Below are 22,939 nucleotides of genomic sequence, written 5' to 3' on the forward strand. Positions count from 1 at the left end.
CCTGTAAGGACGTTATTCCACTGCATAGCTTGGTGTCATCTGCAAAGATAGAAATGTTACTTTTCATTCCAGACCCAATATCATTTATAAAGATATTAAAAAGTAAGGGTCCCAGCACTGAACCTTGGGGTACACCACTGATAACCTTAGACCATTCAGAGTAAGAATCATTAACCACTACTCTCTGAATTTTCTGTCTTTTAACCAGTTTTCTATCCATTTACAAACTGATATTTACAAAACTGTAGACTTTACCTTACACATGAGCAGTGGATGCTGAACTGTATCAAACGCTTTTGCAAAGTCCAAGTATACCACGTCCACCGCTACCCCTCTGTCCAAGGTTTTACTTATCTCCTCATAAAAAGAAATCAGGTTTGTCTGACAACTTCTGTCTTTCATGAATCCATGGTGCCTGTTGCTTAAAATATGTTTTCCCTGCAAGAACCCATCTATGTGGTCTTTTGTTAATCTCTCCAGTATCTTCCCAGCTAAAGAAGTTAAACTAATAGGTCTATAGTTACTTGGTAAAGACTTTGTTCCCTTTTTAAATATAGGCACCACATTGGCCCTGCGCCAATCTAGTGGTACTATTCCTGTCATTGAGCCCCTAAAAATTAGATACAATGGCTTTGAAATTACAGCGCTCAATTCTTTTAGGATCTGTAGGTGGATGCCACCAGGTCCAGGTGCTTTATCCACCTTTATTCTGTCTAAATAGTTCTGGACCATATCACTTTTGAGCCATTGTGGATTTTGGGCTGTGTCACTACCACCCCCATTATGGACATGAGCTCCCCCATGATCCTTGTTATACACAGAGCTGAAGAAAGTAGTTAATAAAATTATCCTTCTCTTTATCTCCAGTCACCCACTGTAGATTATCTTGTAAAGGGCCTACATGCTCAGACTTGATCTTTTTACTATTAATATATTTGAAAAATTGTTTGGGGTTTGTCCTATCTTTTGCAATCTGTCTTTAGTTTTTAATTTTTGCATCCTTAATTTCCTTTTTACATATTCTTTTATATTCTTTGTAACATTTAACCACTTCAGCTCCGGACCAATAAATACCTTAAGGACCAGAGGTCTTTTTGCAATTTCGCACTGCGCTGCTTTAACTGGTAATTGCGCGGTCATGCAATATTGCACCCAAACGAAATTTGCGTCCTTTTCTTCCCACAAATAGAGCTTTCTTTTGATGGTATTTGATTGCCTCTGCGATTTTTTTTTTTTGCGATATAAATGGAAAAAGAGCGAAAATTTTGAAAAAAAAAGATATTTTCTTCTTTTTGTTATAAGAAAAATCGAATAAACTAAATTTTAGTCATACATTGAGGGCAAAATTTATTCAGCCACATGTCTTTAGTAAAAAAAATGTCAATAAGCGTATATTTTTTGGTTTGCGCAAAAGTTATAGCGTCTACAAACTAGAGTACATTTTCTGGAATTTACACAGCTTTTAATTTATGACTGCCGATCTCATTTCTTGAGGTGCTAAAATGGCAGGGCAGTACAAATCCCCCCCAAATGACCCCATTTTGGAAAGTAGACACCCCAAGGAAATTGCTGATGGGTATGTTGAGCCCATTGAATATTTATTTTTTTTGTCCTAAGGGATTGAATAATGACAAAAAAAAAAAAAAAATTTTTTTTTTACAAAAAGTTGTCACTAAATGATATATTGCTCACACATGCCATGGTTATATGTGGAATTGCACCCCAAAATATATTCCGCTACTTCTCCCGAGTATGGGGATACCACATGTGTGGGACTTTTTGGGAGTCTAGTCGCGCACGGCACCCCGAAAACCAATCACCACCTTCAGGATTTCTAAGGGTGCAAATTTTTGATTTAACTCCTCACTACCTATCACAGTTTCGAAGGCCATAAAATGCCAAAATAGCACAAAACCCCCCAAAATGACCCCATTTTGGAAAGTAGACACCCCAAGCTATTTACTGAGAGGCATGTTGAGTCCATGGAATATTTTATATTTTGCCACAAGTTGCGGGAATATTACAAACTTTTTTTTTTTTGCACCAAGTTGTCACTAAATGATATATTGCTCACACATGCTATGGGCATATGTGAAATGACACCCCAAAATACATTCTGCTGCTTCTCCTGAGTACGGGGATACCACATATGTGGGACTTTTTGGGAGCCTAGTCGCGCACGGCACCCCGAAAACCAAGCACTGCCTTCCGGATTTGAATATAAAATGCTACCAAAAAACCTGTTAGCGATGGCAGGGATCAGGCCTGACTCTGCGATCGCTGCAGTTATGTGTTTAGTGTTTTGTAAGTGACAGTGATCGATCGATACTTCACTTGGGTGGGCTGGGCAGAGGGGCAAAACGCAGGTGCCAGCAGGTATTTGGGCTGATCCCGCTAACAATGCGTTTTTTTGGAACCCTAAACTGCTGGGGACGCTAGTATAGATCTGATCAGATCAGATATTGATCCGTTCAGATTCTATACCACTACGGGAGGTGTATGCTTTGTGTGTGGGTGTTAGCGGTACTGGCACTAACCTAGCGCTGCCTGGGGCGACGCAGACCCTGACCCTAAAACCTAATTGATATCACCCGCCGGGTGATCAGGGGGTTAAACCTTTATTGGGTAATAAATGGTGGGTGCCCTGATGCTATAAAAAACAAACTAACCAGAGTCACCCGTAACACTTATACGGTGATCAGTGGTGAAAGGGTTAACTAGGAGCAATCAGGGGGTTCAAATTTTTATTAGGTAGTATATGGGGGTCCCTGGCGCTATATAAAAACCTGGCGGTGAACCTAAAAAAAATAACTAGCTACCTAGCGACTGTAGCGACACTAATGCAGCGATCAGAAAAACGATCGCTTAGTGACACTGGCAAAAGGGGGTGAAAGGGTTAACTAGCAGAAATCAGGGGGTTAAAACCATTATTGGGTAGTATATCGGGGTACCTAGCGCTATAAAAACCTGGCGGTGAACCTAAAAAAATAACTAGCTACCTAGCGACTGTAGCGACACTGATGCAGCGATCAGAAAAACGATCGCTTAGTGACACTGGCAAAAGGGGGTGAAAGGGTTAACTAGCGGCAATCAAGGGGTTAAAACCATTATTGGGTAGTATATCGGGGTACCTAGCGATATAAAAACCTGGCGGTGAACCTAAAAAAATAACTAGCTACCTAGCGACACATGCAGCGATCAGAAAAATGATCGCTTAGTGACACTGGCAAAAGGGGGTGAAAGGGTTAACTCTAGGGGCAATCAGGGGGTTAAATCTTTATTGGGGGGTGATAGGGGGCTACCCTGGACCTAACACTAACTGTCCTGACAGTTTTTACTGTCACAACTGACACTGAATGCATTGATCAGTAAAGAAATGATCAATGCAATCAGTGACACTGTGACTGGGGGGGGAGGGGGGGGATCGGGGGGGGGGGGTTTGTGTGCCTGTGTGTACCTACATGTCAGTGTAGTGTTGGTGCACACTTACTTTTACTTTTCTCCTCGTAGTCCGGTCAAAAAGACCGCCCCGAGGAGAATGACATCACTTCCTCCTTCCTGTGTAAACAATACACAGGGGAGGAAGCTTCTCATTGGCCAGGAGCGATCCAGAGGGGGTGGCCGAAAACCAACGGCCATCCCCTCATCACGGAGCGCTCCTGGAGCGAATCGGACCGCCGTAACCAGCGGGAGGGGGTCCGATCGGACCCCCCACCCGCTGGAAGGCAATCACGTAGATGTACGTGATTGTGCCTGCCTGTGCCATTGTGCTGACGTACATTGGCAATACGGCGGTCCTCAAGTGGTTAAATGACACAAGCGTTCCTTCATTTTTAGATTTTTTAAAGGTTATTTTCTGATAGTTTATAGCTTTTTTTTTTTTACTTTGGCCGTGAGCCACATAGGTTTTATTTTTAGCCTTTTAAACTTATTGCCCATGGGAATATACTTTGTAGTGAGTTCAAACAGTCTTTTTGAAGAATTCCCATTTCTGTTCTGTGCCCATTGATGCCAATATTCTCTCCCAGTCTCCAAGTCCTGGAGAGCAGCCCTCATCCCTGCTCTCTTGAAATTAAGTGTTTTTTATCTTTCCCGTATGTGATTGTTGCTTACAGCTAACATCAAATGAAATCATGTTATGGTCACTGCTACCCAGGTGTTCCTTTATCTGAACATTAGTAATACGCTCTGCATGGTTTGAGATTACCAGGTCCAACAGAGCATCATTCCTAGTTGGGGCCTCAAACTGGATCATAAAAAATTGTCCTAATAGGTTTATACATTTTTGCCCTTTAACTGTCCCAGCAGTGCCATTACTCCAGTCAATATCTGGGTAGTTAAAATCCCCCATTATCATCACCATCCCAGCCCTTTCCATCTGTGAAAGGAGCCGAGTCTCCACCTCCTCATTAACATTGGGTGGTCTATAACAAACTCCAATGATTAACTTTGAACTATGCACATCTGTATGCAGTTCCACCCATAATGCTTCAGACTCATCACACTCTCCATCCACCAGGTCCTCTTTCACACTCGCTTTCTGTCCTTATTGAAAACTTTATATGGGTCTCAAACAGCTCAGGTTTCCATACGGGGTTACAAATCATCTTCATTCACTATCAAACGTGGCACCAGACAGGGATGCCCGCTCTCACCCTTACTTTTCACATTAGCCATCGAAACCTTGGCTATGGCAATCCAGTTCCACCCTAAACTTACTGGCATCGGTTGTGAGAATCAAGAACATAAACGTGCCTTATTTACCGATGATGTCCTTATGTATATTACAAACCCTCAAGTCACTCTACCTCATTTGCTATCCTTATTGGACCAGTTCTCTTGGCTTTCCGGCCTCTCCCTGAACCCTCACAAAACAGCCCTTAATGTCTCGCTTCCCCACTCAATGGTACGGAATATTAGTGATAGCTTAAACCTTCAATGGGCATCACATTCCCTTTCATATTTAAGGGTCCAATTAACGCTTTCTAGAAACTCTTTATAAAGCTAATTATCCCCTGTCGTTTAATAAAGGTAGAGGATCGTCGCTGTTGGGCAGACCATTCCCCATCATGGTTTGGCAGAATCAACTCTGTCAAAATTACACTTCTACCCAGGATACTTTATTAATTTTAGAAGTCTACCAGTGGCCGTCCCGAGAGGGGATCTCCAGCGTCTATAAGCCGAGGTTCGTTTCATATGGGGTAATCGAAGACCCCGACTGAACAGATCCTTTATGCCCCAAAATTAAAAGGGTGGTCTTGGTCTCCCTAACTTATAAAACTACTTTCAAGCCACTCAGATTTCCCAACTTGCCCATACTACAGCTACAGGTCCTGCACCTCTTTGGGTGTCCCTTGAGGCACTCCAATGTCACCCCTTGGCCACAGGATCATTGATGTGGCTTCCCAACCAGTTACACCTTCCTATAGGATGCCCTTCTTTAGCACATTCATTGGTGGTCTGGAATAGAGTGCGTCACCAGGCATCTCATCCACACACATCTTTAGTTCCCATCTTCTGCAACCCAGTTTCCACCAGGGTTAGTGCCACAATCATTTAATTGGTGGCTAAATAAAAGATTGCTAAGAATTGGCGATTACCTTAACCACTTGCCGTCCACGCTATAGCCGAAAGACAACTGCAGCGCGGACTTAATTTGCTGGGACATGGACGTCCTCCCATGGTTGAGTGGCTGCACGCCCCCTGTCTGAGACTCAACTGATCACAGATCAGAGTAAGGAGTCGATCCCGACCCCTTACCACGTGATCAGCTGTCAGTCCATGACAGCTGATCATGTGACATAAACAGAGCCGGTAATCTGCTATTTTTCCTCCGCATGCTGGTAGCCAATCACCAGCAGCTGCGAGAGGGACATCGGTCCCGATCGTGGAGAGTCACCAGCATCACCTACCAGTGCCACCCACCAGTGCCCACAGTACCACCCACCAGTGCCGCTTATAAATAAAATCACCAATCAGTGCATTATCACCAGTGCTGCCTATCAATACCACCTATCTGTGCCCAGTGTCAACCATCAGGGCCGTCTTATCAGTGTCCATCAGTGCAGCCTCATCAGCGAATATTGATGAAGGAAAAAATTACCAGTTTGCAAAATTTTATAACAAAACTATGAAACTTACTTTTTTTTTTCAAAAATGTGTCTTTTTATGTTTGTTTAGCAAAAAATAAAAACCAAAGTGGTGATTAAATACCACCAAAAGAAAGCTCCATTTGTGTGAAAAAAAATGATAGAAATTTCATTGGAGTACAGTGTAGCATGACCATGCAATTGTCAAAGTGTGACAGCGCTGAAAGCTGAAAATTGGTCTGGGCAGGAGGGGGGGTTTAAGTGCCCAGTAAGCAAGAGGTTAATAGTAAATCGGGTATACTCTTTACAACACTTTAAAGACAAGATGCAAATATCTACAAGTGAAATATTCTGATATAACCAAAATTGTATCCTTCCTTTGTCAGATGAAAACTTAATCTAATAATTGAGCCGCTTACACTTTTTTTTTTTTTGAGCCGCTTACACTTACGTTTGAGTTGTCTTGCCAGGCAAGGGGTCTTTTGAAGGGATGACTATCTGCGGTTTATGCTTCCCTCACTGAACCAAACTCAAATCTCTCCTGTATGAGTCAATGGGAAAAAGACCTGAATCTTACTTTTGATCTTTCTGAATGGCAGGACATTGCCTATAATTTATCCAAAATCTCTATCAATACCACGCTAATTGAAGCCAACTCTACCTGTACCTGGTCCCAACATGGGTGGCTAAAATGCATCTGTCCGCATCACCCGTTTTCAACGCTGTGTTCAGTTGGGGACAATGCACCATATTTGGTAGCAGTGCCCCCTGGTGATTAGGTTCTGGATTCGGGTATTTAATACATTTGGTGATGGGCCAAACATCCATAGATCCCTAGAGGTGGCCTTTATTCCATATGCCCGATGAGGTGCCCAGGAAATCAACTAAATTAAACACATATATACTGTTATTGGCAAGGATTACAGTGGCCCAGCATTGGAAACAACTGGTTATTCCTCTGGATTATGTTCAAATAAAGTCAACTGGATTACGGTTAATGAAACTCACACTCCATAATAAAGAATTTGATAAAATCTGGGACCCATGGATCTGTCACATTTCGGTTCCTTAATGATCTCAGCTGACTCTCTTGTATTCCTCTCCTTCCTTTTTTCTCCCCCCACCTCTTTTTATGTTGTTTGAACCCAATACTATTGAGTTGTCTTAGAACTTCATAAACTTTTGACATTGATATTCTCAGGAATTCCCCCCTCGACCCCTCCCTCCCACTCACCCGTCTCCCCTCCCATACCATACTCAGGTTCCTGTACATTACTACACATGGCTAGGATCCTGACTATTGATTAGAACTGTATGTTATTAGATGAACTATACAGTTAATACCTTTTGATATTGTCTGCTGAGCTTTTTATGCTCCACAAGTTTATCTGAGAACATGCCACGATTGTGGTTTGTTCCCTTATATTCATGGACCATGTAATATTTTGTTTAAATATATCTTATACGCTTGTAAATTTGTCATTGCAACAATCCAAGCATTGACATATGTTTACCTGCTATTGTTATTTCTGGACTTTTTCAATAAAAAACATTGAAATATAAGAGGAAGCCAAGAAGTGAATGCTACAATCTCGTGAATAACTTCACTGCCCTTGCATATGCCTTATATTAATGTACTGAACTATCCCTATATTTATGTACACATCAGTCTAGATGAATGGTGCAATAGCTACCCCCCATGTAAGAGAAAACCCTGCAAGGATCTCAGAAGGTGCAGAATAGAACATTTTAGGCTCTGTAAACAGGCCTGTGTCCATGTCATAACTGCGGCTTTTCCCCATAGAAGTGTTAAAGGGAATGTAGAAGCAGGCTGATGCAGCTCAGGAGTGTCAAACACAAGAACTCTGACAGCAGCAGTGCCTTAAATTCATTTTTAATAGAAGGGGAATGCACCTAAAACTCTTCAACAAAAGCCTGTCATCACAGACCCTTATCTGTTCATTATAATTGTTCAACTGGGTCTAACGTGTCAAACGTGTGACCCTCTTGCGCTTCGAAGCCCTCTGCCAGGTTCAAGGAAAAATGTGCTAAGAGAAATATAAAAGATTAGTGTTGATCTTTTGAAAAATAGTTTCCTGGTGGTCTCTAGCATTAACCAGGAACAAGAGAAGTTGTAGCTGCAAGTCTGTATACCCCTTCTGGGGCTGTGGGTCATAAAGTACTGAAGATGTTAGACCCAGGAATATTTTTTTTTAGAACCGCAAATGGTCAGTAGGTAATAAAAAAATTACACATATAATTTTGTACCTAAAAACTTCATAAAAATTATCTCATGAATCCTTTGTAAAAGATAACATTTTGCAAGTTGCAGAAATATAATGTTATCCAAGGGCTGTTCTTTTTTTTTTTTTAATTGAATAGGTGTAGCCCTCATTAGCTATAATGCAGTTACTTAAACCCACCATTTTAATTTGAGTTAGAAAGGTCTAGACTACTTGATCATGAAAAATTCAACATCACACAGAGTATATAAAAATAAAACACAGGCAATTTTACAGAACAAAAACACATTTACTAAAATAGAGGTTACAATATAAAAAGCTTATTTAGAGAAGCAAATCTCTTTGCTCAGAGCTAACACCAGTATATTAAAAAGGTCAGCTGAGCTCCGGAATGTAAGTAGGCTGCACCTGTTATAAAGATTGTTCAGTCCCTGTCAGGAACGAGGACAGTTCATTGTCCTCCGAGTGTCTTAATAAAACAGCTAATCCAGGCCTGAGCAAGATGCTTGCTTTCCTCAGCAAGCGCAGGTAACATTTAAAAATGTTTCACAATTTAAAATCCATTCTGTAAACACTGAAAACCCTCCCACAGGCTTAAAAATACAATGCATAAATCGACGATTTATAAAGTAGCTTTTTTTTTGCAGAGGGTTACGCAAGTTTATTTGGTGTGAGAACACAAGAATGGTGTTGACAAAATCTTCAGGTGTCCTGCAGCATCTGAACGCTCAGATTAAAGATCAAAAATAGAGATTTTTTTTTTTGTGATTCTTCCAAGTGCACACATAGTTAAGTGCTTCTTTACACGCATCCAGGAGTGCAACCAGTGCACAGAGAGTTGGAGAAAGTTTTCCTAGCATTAAAATTGTACAATAAGTTAGGTAATCACAGTAGCACCAGTTGCTGGTTGCTTAATGCTCAAGGTTCTCTCCCAGCACTGACAGCAAGTCTTCTGGGCCAGATAGTCCAGTAAGGGTCATTTATCTATGCATCTTTAAAGCCATCCAGCCCCACAGCTTGCAATTTGTACTTTAACTAATGACCTGAAACATCCATATAACTAAACGGTGTAGCTGAACAGATGGTATCCAGTGACCATAGCATTACTGGCGTATACCCCACCATGTAAAAGTTCTTAAGAGCCCAAAAAAAAAAAAGATGGTAGCAGAAGTCCAAGATTTGAAAATAGCTGCTATGCCAACACTGGGTTCCCCTGTATAATAGAGTAGTTAATGCAACCATTGCATCCTCACTTCTTGGAGAGACAATACAAGTGTTTCTGCTACCAAGATTGCTAGCTAAAAAGTGTTACTGCTGTATCAGTCTTTGCATGATTGCTGCTGTCATAACCAGGCGTGAGCAGGGGTGGAGTAACTGTGCTCCATACCAGCAGTGAAAGACACAAAGAGGTCTCCTTCATTACCATTCAGGATTATTCCTTCCACATCAACCTCCAAATCTTCTGCAAAAATAAAGAAGAATGCTGTAAGGTACATGTATGATACAGAGTTTTGACCATCCCTACCCCCCCTTTTTTTTTGTCTGTACTCACCTTGATCAGAGTCTGATCTCTCAGATGACAAGGCAGAGGAGTCTAAGCTATCAGCTCGAATTCGTTCAGTGCCATTGGAGGGTAGAAGTTGTTTTAATCTCTGTCGGAGCCTCTGTTGTTCTGATCTCAGTTTTTCCTTAAGATGCTTTGCTTTTAGCTCCTGATCCTCCAACTTCTACAAAAGAAAATTGAAGTATTAAGAAGGGTTTTTTTTTTTTTTTATATATAATGGAAAAACCTTACAATACCGTACTTGGGAATCTCACTGCATAAAACAAAAAAAATAAATAAAAAAAAACACAAATGCAGCACTGCCTTATACACTCCTGACCTTTCAATTGTTCATACCCTCTAGTCCCCCAAGCCAGGAGGGCATTACCACCATTTTTCTTTGCAGCTCTTTCCATACAGCTTTGTGACTAGACTGTTTCTCTGATGTATTCTTGCTCATGAATGTGACCAAAGAGAAGCTTTGTTATATTAAGAGAAATTCCAATTATCAACCAATCAATAGCACATTGCTTTACAATGAGATAGCAAGAAAAGAAGTGTAAACTTGTGGATAGGCAAGTACACAGCAAAATGAATAGCAATGTTTGGAGCAGCATATTATGTTGCAATTGTGAAAGCTTGGGGGAGGTAGCCCTGCGTCACCAGGAAGAGCCCTTACTAAAAAATAAAATAAAAATACACACAACAACAATAGTGCAAAACAGAAGAGACTCCCAAGCTCAAAGTAGCACACATCCCATATAATGGAGCAATATGTCCGGCTACCCACTGACAGCTTGGTCAGCGTTCAAACAGGGACTGGTCAAAATTCGGGGGCAGGATATGGTCAAGCCATAGGAGCAAGATTTTTTTTGCCGCTTTGATATGCAGTCAAGCAGCGTAGCAATTATCAGCCATTTTAAAATTACAATACATACATATAAAAAAAAAAAAAAAAAAAAAAAAAAAGGAACCCCTGTAGCTCTCTGGTGAAAAATCAAATAGCTCTTCAAAGGAACTTGTGGGATGGATGGAGCAAATACGGTAGGTTCACTTTTTCACACTACTGCTGTTCTCCCTCCCCCCCCCCCCCTTTATATTTCTTCCGACTCTCCTCCTCCTCTTTTTTCTGTTTGTCAACAATTGGGTTAGCTATTATGAAACAAGTATTTTCTGTCCAAAACAGAACCTATGGGCGCTCTAGGTTATAGGAAACTAGATGATGGTTAGAGATTACGTTTTGTGTGAACAATCCCTTTTATTATGTGTATTGATTGCTTACAATATGAACCCAATAGAAATGTGCAACTGTTCATTGTTGATTGCTGAAAACTAAAACTATTGTAAAACAAAAATGTTCTGATGTCTGGAACTCTATACCACCTTCTCAACTCTCCATTCAGCATCTCAAGCTATGGGCAAAAGTAAGTTACCTATTATGGACAGGCAGCAACAGAGTATCAAATAAGTAAGAGATAAAAATCTTTGTAAAGAAAACTCTGAAAAACGCTCTTAAAACGCTGCGCTTATATAGCCGCGGTCAGCAACACATTGGCCGTGGGTAGGTGACAGGTAGAACGCGGTCGAGTCACTGCCTTGCCAACCTGCAAGTGCTTCTCCCTCAGAGTGCCAGAGCTGCTGTCCTGCTCCTTGCTTACAACAGTTTTTCCCCAAAAATAAGCCTGGGTCTTATATTAATTTTGGCAACAAAAGACCCAGTAGGGCTTATTTTCGGGGTAGGTTTTACCATGTAATGTGCCGTCTTCTCTCCCTCTCTTCCTCCCTGCCTGTTAGGAATGCCCAATTCCAGGAGGGCTGCAATATAAGCCCTACACCGAAAATGAGACCTAGTTAAAATGCTTGTAAAATCCTATAATCCACTCTATTACAGAATTGCGCCAAATACCTTTGTTATAGCACTGCTTGGCACTTCCAGCTGGGAGGAAAAGAGGAAAGCAGCGGGAGGTCAGCTGAGTGCCAAACCGAAGGCATTTGGCACAATTATATTACCGAAACGCACACATTGTACATTATTTACTACTGTAATAGAGTGGATTATAGGATTTTACAAGCATTTTAAACTAGGTCTCATTTTCGGTGTAGGTCTTATATTGCAGCCCTGCTGGAAAATAACGCTAGGTCTTATTTTGGGAGTAGGTCTCACTTTCAAGAAATACGGTAGCAGCTGCAGGGCGATGATTTCTGCCTATGTTTAGCCGTCAGCTTTGACGGCTTTCTCTGGGGATAGCTCGGGTGGGTTTGGGTTTCTGTCCAAATGCACCTCAGCTCATACCCAGGGTGAACTGTGCTGATCCCCTCCGACCCTTTTTTCCTGTCCAACCAAGGAGCATTTAGATGACATCATATGAAATGAACAAGAGAGGAGGGTGGGCGGGACAAGAACAAGTATATCAGATGCAGCAAGTTTCCTGCACTGTGCTGCATCAGGAAACCTCTTGTGCCCTCATGAATTACATTTTCATATTTACAGTTTGGAAAAAAAATAAAAAATAAAAAAAAACCCACACACATAGAATTTTAAAAACAAAAATGATCAAAATTAGGGTCCGGTATCGCCAAACCAAAATACGAATATTATAGTATACCCAAGTCTAAATAAAATTAAAATGGTTAATAAAGAACAGAGCCTGAAATGTATCTCACATTACTAAATGGCAGGGGATCTACTGGGGATGCAGGGGTAGAACCCGCAGCATTGGAGAAACTACCACCTTGGTCTGCCAAAAAAAAAAAAAATAGGTATTTTTTTTGTCATACCTACCTGTAAAATCCTTTTCTTTGAGTACATCATGGGACACAGTCAGGCTAATATTCATTAGCTGCTGGGTTATACACTCCATCTCCAGGTGAAAGGACACTGGTAGACCAAAGGTCTTTAGACAGGAAATGATCCCCTATACAACCCCTCCCACACAGGAAGCATTTCAGTTTTGTAGCAAGCACTGAATCCTCAAAAAAGAGGGGAAGGATCTCTGTGTCCCATGATGTACTCACAGAAAATGATTTTACAGGTAGGAATGACAAAAAAAAAATCCCATTTTCTTTCATACATCATGGTACACAGAGTCAAGCTAATGTTCATTATCTGCTGGGACTTACTGTGACCGAAAGACGAATCCTCGGCTGCTCAAACATCCACTTGATAACATTTTGTGAACGTAAGCACCGAAGACCAGGTAGCATTTTTAAAATCTGAGCCAGATACATGAAGGCAAAAAGCCCAGGAGGTTCCTACACCCCTGGTAGAATGAGCTCTCACCCTAAAGGGAGGAGCTTTAGGTTTCAGACCATAGGCCTGAACGATTAATTGATGGACCCAATTGGCAATGAAAGCCTTGGAAGATAGGCCCTTTTGGTTAAAAAAAAAAAAATGTCTGATCCTCAGATCTTCGCAGATCTAGACACAAACCTTGACTGCCCGGACAACGTCCAAAGAATGCAGTCATCTCTCTTCCACCGAACAAGGCTGAGAAAAACAAAAAAAGGCAAAATAATGTCTTGAATTAAATGGCAAAAAGGATGGAACAGGTCGTAATACGATCCTGTCGTGGTGAAGGATCAAGAATGGTTCCCTTCACGAAGGGGTCGCCAATGCCAACACCCTTCTAGACGAGATGGTAGCCATCAGGAAGGCTAGCTGGCGTGACAGCAAGTCTAATGGAATTTCCTTAATAGGTTCAAATGGTTGCTTCTGTAACACAGACAGCACCAAGTTCAAGTCCCAAGGGCACAGGTGATCTAATTGGGGGGGAAAGCAAGCACGTTGCCCCCCTGCATAAAAAGGTTTGGATCAGAGAAAAGGAGGCTAAAAGCCGGACAGATCTGCTGGCGGCTGAGATAATCTGCTTTCCAGTTCTGTACTCCCAGGATATGGACTGCCGATATAATTGGCACATGTCCCTCTGCCCAGGCTAGTACGTGGTTCACCTCCTTCAGAGCTGATAGACTCCTGGTACAGCCTTCGTGGTTTATATAGTCCACTGCAGTGGCATCGTTGGACTGAAACCTGATAGGGCAGTTCTGAAGCTCCACCGTCCATGACTGTAGGGCCAGATGTACTGCCCCGTAATTCCAGGCTGTTGTGAGCCCTTCTGGGGTTGCTCCCCAGCCTGAGAGACTGGCATCTGTAGCCAGTACTCGCCAAGTTACTGGGAGAAAGGATTTTCCCGTTTATAAGTTCTGATCCTGCAACCACCAGTTTAGGCTTAAGCGTGCCTGAGGAGATAAGCGCATTGGATAATCCAGGGCTTTTCCTCTTCTGTTCCAAGCCAATAATATGTTTTGTTGTAAAGGCTTGGAATGGAACTGGGTATAGGGCACTGCCTTGAGGATACCATCCTATCTAGAAGACTCCTACAGAGCCAAATGGAGGGTTGTCTAGTGCCCCCTTATCTGACGCACCTGAACCTTCAGGTCACAGATCCTTACAGGTGGCCAGAATACTCTTGTATGGACCCTGTCTAGGATCAGACCTAAATACTTTAGACTGAGCTGGTTTCAAGGCTGACTTAAGTATTTATGATCCAGCCTAAGCTTTTCAAATACCTCACTGTGTATATTATGCTATGTTCTAGAGCCTATAATGAGTGATCTCGGACCAGGACATCATCCAGATACCCGAGTACCAGGATCCCTTGGGCCCTTAAAAGTCCCAGTACTGGTGCTAGGACCTTTGTGAACACACGTGGAGCTGTAGCAAGCCCAAAGGGTAGAGCCACAAACTGAAAATGACATTCCTCTACTGCAAAATGAACCTCGGATGAGGCTGAAAGATAGGTACATGTAAAATAGGCGTCTTTTATATCAATGGAGGCTAGAAAGTTTACCCTCTGGAGTGAGGTTACTACTGAGTGGATAGACTCCATCCAAAAGGACTGTATCAATAGATACTTGTTCAGGGATCTTAGGTCCAAAATGGGCCTGGTGTCCCAGTTTGGTTTCTGAATCGTCAACAGGTTTGAGTAAAACCCTGTGCCCCTATCGAATACAGGAACCTCTACAATCACTCCTTGATGCACTAGAGGATGTCGTGCCTGAAGCAATAATTTTCTTTTTGGATCATCAGAGGGAACACAGGATCCTAAAAAAACCTGAGGGGGGAACCCTCTGCAACTCAAGTCTGCAACCACAGGATATAATTCAGGTGACCCACTCGTCCTGAATTGTTGGTTTCCAAATGTCCGCAAAGTGCAGTTGCCTTCCCCCCACCCAATGGAGTGGGGGCGTCCCATCAAAAGGAGGGCTTGGTGCTGGGTTTAGAAGAATTTTGGGACCCAGGGCTTTTTTTGGCCCTGGCCTTGCGGCTTGCCCCTGGCCCTAGCGCCCTGTTGGCGTCAGAACCGCCTTGACGCTGAGACATTTGAGGAAGCAGTCCCTTCGGTTTTAATAACGAGGGACATCTGGTGCTTTTCTTCACAGGAAGTAGTGAACTCTTCCCTCCGGAAATCTTTTGGATAGATTTATTTAAAATGATCAACAAATAAACATTCCCCATGAAAAAGGGTAACCTGCCAATACATTTTTACAAGGAAGCTAGGCTGACCAGTTCTTAAGCCATAAAAGTCTGCGCATAGGTACAGACAAGAGAGCCAAATGAGGAACCTGCTGTATTGAATCCTTTAAAGGCGTCAACAGCAAAACACAGCGCTCAAGGAATATCTGTCTTACTGACAGATCTTCCTCCTGGTTAGGCCTATCAGGCCGTTTGACCTGATCCTTTACGGACTGACAAATACCAATTGCTGCAACGGCTGGCTGAATAGCTGAACTGGCCAAAAAAAAAAAAAAAAAAGAAGCCTTTAATAACTCAAATTTCTTGTCAACACGGTCTTTCAAGCCTTGTGTGTTATCTACTAGGCAAGTTAAGTTCATGTTTAAAGAAAGAGACTGATGCATCTACGGTTGGCATGCTCCATTTTTTGACAAACTTTTCATCCATGGGATATAAAAAGGAAAAACCTTTTAGGAGGAACAAAAATCCTGTCAGGATGTTCCCAATCAGCATACACCGCCTGTTCTAACAGGGGTGTAGGGGCAAAGCCTGTGCGGCCTAAAAGAGATCTCAGGGATACCATAGAGGACTGGGGGGAGGGCTCAGTCACCTCTGTGAGGCAACTTAAAGGCAAAACAAACCATTTCGGTCAAAGCCTGGATCAAAAATCTGTGCGACTGTGAGGCAGACCTCAACTGGATCTCTTCTTGTCCATATTGCTCGGAAGCAGACTCATCTGCTGGACACTCCACTGAATCCTGAGCTTTTAGCTCTTCCCCATCCTCAACCCATTCCTGCTCCGTCACGCTTCTTGCCACCCTGCGGGATGGAGACAAACATGCCAGCAATCCTGTGCTCTAACCCAGCTAGGGCCTAAGACAGTTCATCCTTGGTGATAAAGGGTGAAGCAGCAGCGTTGACTGTAGGCACAATACCAGATAGGCGCAGCGGTTCAGATTTCCCAGAAGCCTCTGGACCTTCAGGGGATACCACACTATGGATAGGACTAGGTTCATCAGGACTACTGACGAAATAGGTGTGCCCTTCCCTGTAGTGTTAGTCCCGCTCATATTTTTTGAAGACATTTACTAGCCACAAAGAGAGAGTACTTGGGTGTAGTATAAAAACACCTCAGAAGCGAGACCCTTTAATAGGGCTCACCAAGCCCCTATGTAACAATCCTGCTAAGTACCTTTAGCCTGCCAAGCAACACTTGGCGACTCACATGACCGGGGTAAGGAAAAAATTAACCGCTGCAAGTGTCTGTTCAGAGCCTGCTCTGTGTCCCACAGCTGCCTTCTGGAAACACTGCATGCTTGGCCTACACAGCTTAAATAAGCTGGGTGTGCGTCAGAACGTTCTGTGCATGTGCATGATCCCGGCAAACGGTCATGGCTGTATTCGCGTAGGACGCAGATCTTCGCCAGGTAAAAGCTACTGCTCACGTGCCTTTATCGTGCGCCATGGTCAAACAACTAAGTCCAGCAGCGCTTTAGCAAATGCACATGCGCTATGGCCACCAAACAAGTTTTGAGCACTCTTACGAACGCACGTGCGCTATTGTGAACCAAGGCAAAATGGCGCACAGTCGTGCACCATCATACAGGTAAATAAAACAACCAGACACAAGCAAAAAAGGTACTCTTTGGAAACAGCCACAGCGAGCCCAAAACTCCCTTGTATGGTCAACGCACACAGGTGTCCAGCCTTTAGGTAGCTTTGAATCTTCTTTGCGAGGCTCAGGTACCATTTATCTAGGCATATAAAGCGCATGTCAAATGGATCCAATTGGTCAATCCCTTGATTCATTTAAGAACCGTTTATGGGACTAGAGACCTGGAGCTCAGAAAGCTCAAACAAACCGTGCCATCCTCCTTGCAGACACGGGTAAACAAAACTGAGGTGCTTCCTGTGTGGGAGGGGATCACTTCCTGTCTAAAGGCCTTTGGTCTACCAGTGTCCATTCACCTGGAGATGGAGTATAACCCAGCAGGTAATGAATATTAGCCTAACTCTGTGTCCCATGATGTACATAAAGAAAAAATGGATTTTACAGGCAAGTATGACAAAAAAAAAAAAAAAAAAATCCTATTTTGTTTTTGTTGGCAGACCAAGGAGGTAGGTTATCCAACCCTGCGGGTTCTACCCCTGCATTGCCAGTAGATCTGCAGCCATTTATTAATGTGGGATACATTTCAGGCCCTGTTCTATATTAACCATTTGAATTTTATTTAGATTTAGGTATACTTTTTATATTTTAGTTTGGCGATACCAGACCTTAATTTGGTCATTTCGGTTTTAAAATTCCATGCATGTTTTTTATTTCAAATGTTAAAAATGAAAATGTCATTCATGAGGGCACAAAAGAGGTTTCCTGATCCAGCACAGTGAAGGAAACTTACTGCAGCTGATCTACTTGTTCTCATCCCCGCCAGCCTTCCTCTCTTATCCATTTCACATGATGTTAGTTTTCGATAAACCTGAACACCAAGAAAGTAAAGAAAGAAAGGCTGCCCCCTACATTGCAAGGGTCAAATGCTTGTTTAGGTGAAGACGACTTACCCGATCCTCTGTGCTATAAAACTGGTGCCCACAGTCCCTGCTATGCATTATCCAAAAAAAAAAAAAAATAAAAAAAAAAAAAAAATAAACTTATGAAGGGCATTAGCCATGCACTGGGCATGAGCATGCCCAGGAGCAATTCCTTGCTGAAGAAAAGAGGAGATCAAGCTGCTGCAGGAGCGAAAAATCGTGCTTTTTACTTCCATAAAACATAAACGAGACACACCTTCTCATTCAAAGAGTTTTCTTTATTTTCATGACTATGAAAATTCTAGATTCACACTGAAGGCATCAAAACTATGAACACATGTGGCATTATATACTTAACAAAAAAGTGTGAAACTGCAAATATGTGTTATATTCTAGAGTCTTCAAAGTAGCCACCTTTTGCTTTGATTACTGCTTCACACACTCTTGGCATTCTGTTGATGAGCTTCAAGAGGTAGTCACCTGAAATGGTTTTCACTTCACAGGTGTGCCCTGTCAGGTTTAATAAGTGGGATTTCAAGCCTTATAACTGGGGTTGGGACCATCAGTTGTGTTGTGCAGGAGGTGGATACAGTACACAGCTGATAGTCCTACTGAATAGACTGTTAGAATTTGTATTATGGCAATAAAAAAGCAGCTAAGTAAAGAAAGACGAGTGGCCATCATTACTTTAAGAAATGAAGGTCAGTCAGTCCGAATAATTGGGAAAACTTTGAAAGTGTCCCCAAGTGCAGTGGCAAAAACCATCAAGCGCTACAAAGAAACTGGCTCACATGAGGACTGCCCCAGGAAAGGAAGACCAAGAGTCACCTCTGCTGCGGACGATAAGTTCATCCGAGTCTCCAGCCTCAGAAATCGCAGGTTAAAGGCAGCTCAGATTAGAGAGCAGGTCAATGCCACACAGAGTTCTAGCAGCAGACACATCTCTAGAACAACTGTTAAGAGGAGACTGTGAATCAGACCTTCATGGTAAAATAGCTGCTAGGACACCACTGCTGAGGACAGGCAACAAGCAGAAGAGACTTGTTTGGGCTAAAGACCACAAGGAATGGACATTAGACCAGTGGAAATCTGTGCTTTGGTCTGATGAGTCCAAGTTTGAGATCTTTGGTTCCAACCACCGTGTCTTTGTGCGACGCAGAAGAGGTGAACGGATGGACTCTACATGCCTGGTTCCCACCGTGAAGCATGGAGGAGGAGGTGTGATGGTGTGGGGGTGCTTTGCTGGTGACACTGTTGGGGATTTATTCAAAATTGAAGGCATACTGAACCAGCATGGCTACCCCAGCATCTTGCAGCGGCATGCTATTCCATCCGGTTTGCGTTTAGTTGGACCATCATTTATTTTTCAACAGGACAATGACCCCAAACGCACCTCCAGGCTGTGTAAGGGCTATTTGACCAAGGAGAGTGATGGGGTGCTGCGCCAGATGACCTGGCCTCCACAGTCACCAGACCTGAACCCAATCGAGATGGTTTGGGGTGAGCTGGACCACAGAGTGAGGGCAAAGGGGCCAACAAGTGCTAAGCATCTCTGGGAACTCCTTCAAGACTGTTGGAAAGCCATTTCAGGTGACTACCACTTGAAGCTCATCAACAGAATGCCAAGAGTGTGCGGAGCAGTAATCAAAGCAAAAGGTGGCTACTTTCAAGAACCTAGAATAGAAGACATATTTTCAGTTGTTTCACACTTTTTTTTTTTTCCAGTATATAATTCCACATGTGTTAATTCATAGTTTTGATGCCTTTTGGTCTGTATATTATATATATATATATATATACACACACACACATACACACATACACACATACATACACACACACACATATATATATATATATATATATATATATATATATAAACTTTACAAGTATTTCTGGGTGTACATAATGTATGCATTATGTAGGGGGGTGGGGGATTGTAGGTTCAGCACTCATACACCTCAACCCACCTCCTATGCACTCAAATTATTGTTTGGAAAAAAAGACACAAATGGACTGACTCTCTTGGCAGTGTGATGGTTCTATTGGTGGAGTAGCTTTGACTTTGCAGTGATCTTTTGTTTATTTTGAGACAGCCGTTGCTTTGCTTTAAAGTATTCAGACAGCAATAAAAACCTGACAGAGATTCTACCCCTTCCTCAGCCTAATGACTTCCTTCCCTGTTCCATGCTGCACCAGTCACCAGCAAATCAATGGAAAACATTCAAACACAACAGATCAGAATGACTACGCATTTACTTACAGGTCTTAACTATGCAAAAAGATCAATCCAATGTGATTTCCCCCTTTCCCCAGCTTACCAAAAAATCAAGTCTTTTTTTTCTTCATTATAGTGGAGATATACAGATGAAAATCAAAAGTTATGGGCCGTACACACAATAGGATTTTCCGACAACAAATGTTGGATGTGAGCTTGTTGTTGGAAAGTCCGACCCCGTGCATGCTCCATAGAACATTTGTTGATGGAATTTCCACCAACAAATGTTTGAGAGCAGGTTCTCAAATTTTCAGACAAGACTTGTTGTCTTGTAGCATTACAGTTCAGAAACAGGATGGTCAACAACTGCAATTTTGCATAAATAATTAGCAAGGAAAAACTAGGGCAACAGTGGCATTTTCATAAATAAGTAACTACAAATATACTGATGATGGCCCTCTTACATGAAGGTTCACTCTCAGTGCACAAACGTCCTCTGAAGAAGCTGACGTGTGTGCGATTAACATGTGACATGTAAAAGTTAACTATAAACCTAGCAGAAGTAATCCGATATGAGAGACATATATTCATTCAGCAACAGTGTTAGGTTTACAATGTCCGAGCCATCCACCAGGTGGGCCATGGTCACAAAAAGCAAGCATGGGGGCAACCTTAGACAAGTAGGAAGAAGAAAGAGGAAATAAAAAGAGAAGGGTGCTGGCTTGAGTAGTGAAGTCCCTCTTTAAGTGTGATGTATTATTGTACCTTGAAGTCATGATAAAAAAAAAAAAAATCGAAAAATGAAAACTAGTGTAATATTTGCAGCTTACTTTGATGTGCTGTCTGGCTCTGTGCAAGAGACTGAGTGTCGTGTGTCGTGATGCGTCAATACTCAGAGGAACCTGTTGCTTCAGTTGTTCCAAGCATCTCCGTAGTTGTGCTCTCCTGCAATCAGAAAAACCAAGTGAGGATGAGGATGTGTCACTACCATAAAATTGTACTGGCATTCCCACGCTGCCAATAAATAATAAACTGTGGTCTAACAAATGCAAATCACCGACAAGGTCAAGTCATGACCAATACAGGGATGTGTAAAAGTGAATGGTGCTGCTCTGTTAATATTATGCTTAAAGTGTAACACTTAAGCTGATAAAGACATATATGCAATCATCAAATAGGGACGCCAAAACTGTGTACTGAAATCAAACAATAAAACATAAGTAAAGTCCTTGGCGATAATAAAGTGGATGTCTTTACAGCTGTAAGGTAAGAGCATGTGAAGGTAGTAATGGAGGTCCTGGGTGGTGTAATCAGCCTTGCTGTAAACTTCTAAAGCCTCATACACACGATAGGGACTTTGTACAAACTTTCCCTTGGATTTTTGTACAAAGGGCGTTGGCCCTGAACTTGTATTGCATACACACAGCAGGACTTTTTCAGACAACTTTCACCAAATCATGTGGGTTTTCTGCTCTTTACCGCCACCTTTGGTCAACTTCTGTATTGTTGTCTGATCTTTTGCATTGGTTCTGAGCATGCCTGTTTGTACTTTGTACAAAAGTCCTATGGTTTTCTGTACACACCATCAGACTTTGCTCCATCGGACTTTTGTTGCCAGAAAGTTTGTCCATTCGCACAGCCAACAAAAGTCCGATGAAAACCAAAAAAGTTTGTCCGATGGAGCGTACACACGGTCGGATGTTGGCCCAAAACAGATAATTTGCATGTTTGTTGTCAAAAAGTCTGATCGTGTGTATGGGCCTTAAGAATGGATAAACAAATTCCTCTAGGGGCGCTTTTTCTCCTAAAAGGTGATTCCCACTGGGATAAGTGTATTAGATATATATTTTTTGGAAGCAGGTAGGTATTCTGGGTATCCCTGCCGGGCTTACCCATATGGCATATGGAAGAAAAGGGGTTCCAGATAGTGTAATATTGAAAAAACAAGCGATGCTTTTTTTAGCTGACAGTTGCGGTACTCGCATAAACATGCAGGATAAAAACATACATACAATCCACGAGCAGAGAGCTCGTACACCGACGTCACTTCCGGTCTGCCAGTTTGTCCCGACGTGTAGCATCATGCCCATGTGACTTCATCCAGGGGTGGGCATCACACCCCTGATGAAGTCACATGGGCGTGATGCGGCCACTTTGCATTTAGGTGTCACTGCACAAGAAAGAACAGACATCCACTTGATTTTAACCCCTGGTTTTATTCTGCCAGCACTACCACCAAGGACTTTACTTATGTTTTAGTTTTATTGTTTTGGATTTCAGTACACAGTTTGGATTCCATGTATTTATGTCTTTATCAGCCTAAGTGTCACACTTTGATCATATTAACAGCCATGCATCACTTTTACACATGTGTCACAACCATGCCATAGATAAATCTGGAATTTTTCAATATTGGAAGTACACACACACACACACACACACACACTTTACACAATTAAAAAAAAAAAAAAAAAAAAAAAAAAAAAGGAGGATGCAGTGTTTTTATCTCCTTACTAAAAATCATACTGTAGTTTTTGGAAAACTACAACTCTTACTGTATTTAAGAAATAAAAATTGTACACACTTTTTTTCCCCTTCATGGCTGTAAATGTGCCCATGAGTTACAAAAAAAAAAAAAAAAAAGAGAAAGGGAGGAAGCAGTGTTTAAATCTCACTGTTTAATGAGCCGAATCTGGAATTCTTTAAATGTATACAAAGTTTTTATATATATATCTCAGGACCTGAAGGTACAAACTCTCTGGTCAACCAACATTTAGATTTACTTATGCCAATAAACAAGGA

General features: G+C 42.1%; 1 protein-coding gene across 1 annotated transcript in view; it reads right to left on the reverse strand.

Moving 5' to 3' along the window:
- Positions 1–8,600: 8,600 nt before the first annotated feature.
- The window catches only part of MXD3 (MAX dimerization protein 3), a 32,862-nt gene continuing 18,523 nt past the window's right edge, over positions 8,601–22,939 (reverse strand). The window contains exons 4-6 of the mRNA XM_077472513.1: positions 20,968–21,082; positions 9,885–10,059; positions 8,601–9,794 (exon numbers count right to left, since the gene is read on the reverse strand). Of these exons, the coding sequence (XP_077328639.1) occupies positions 9,676–9,794; positions 9,885–10,059; positions 20,968–21,082 (409 nt within the window). The 3' untranslated portion in view covers positions 8,601–9,675. The remainder of the gene's footprint in view (positions 9,795–9,884; positions 10,060–20,967; positions 21,083–22,939) is intronic.

This window comes from Lithobates pipiens, unplaced genomic scaffold (genome assembly GCF_037356315.1).
Source record: "Lithobates pipiens isolate NorthernLeopardFrog02 unplaced genomic scaffold, aLitPip1_a1.2 Scaffold_8, whole genome shotgun sequence".
In the NCBI taxonomy this organism is placed as follows: domain Eukaryota; kingdom Metazoa; phylum Chordata; class Amphibia; order Anura; family Ranidae; genus Lithobates; species Lithobates pipiens.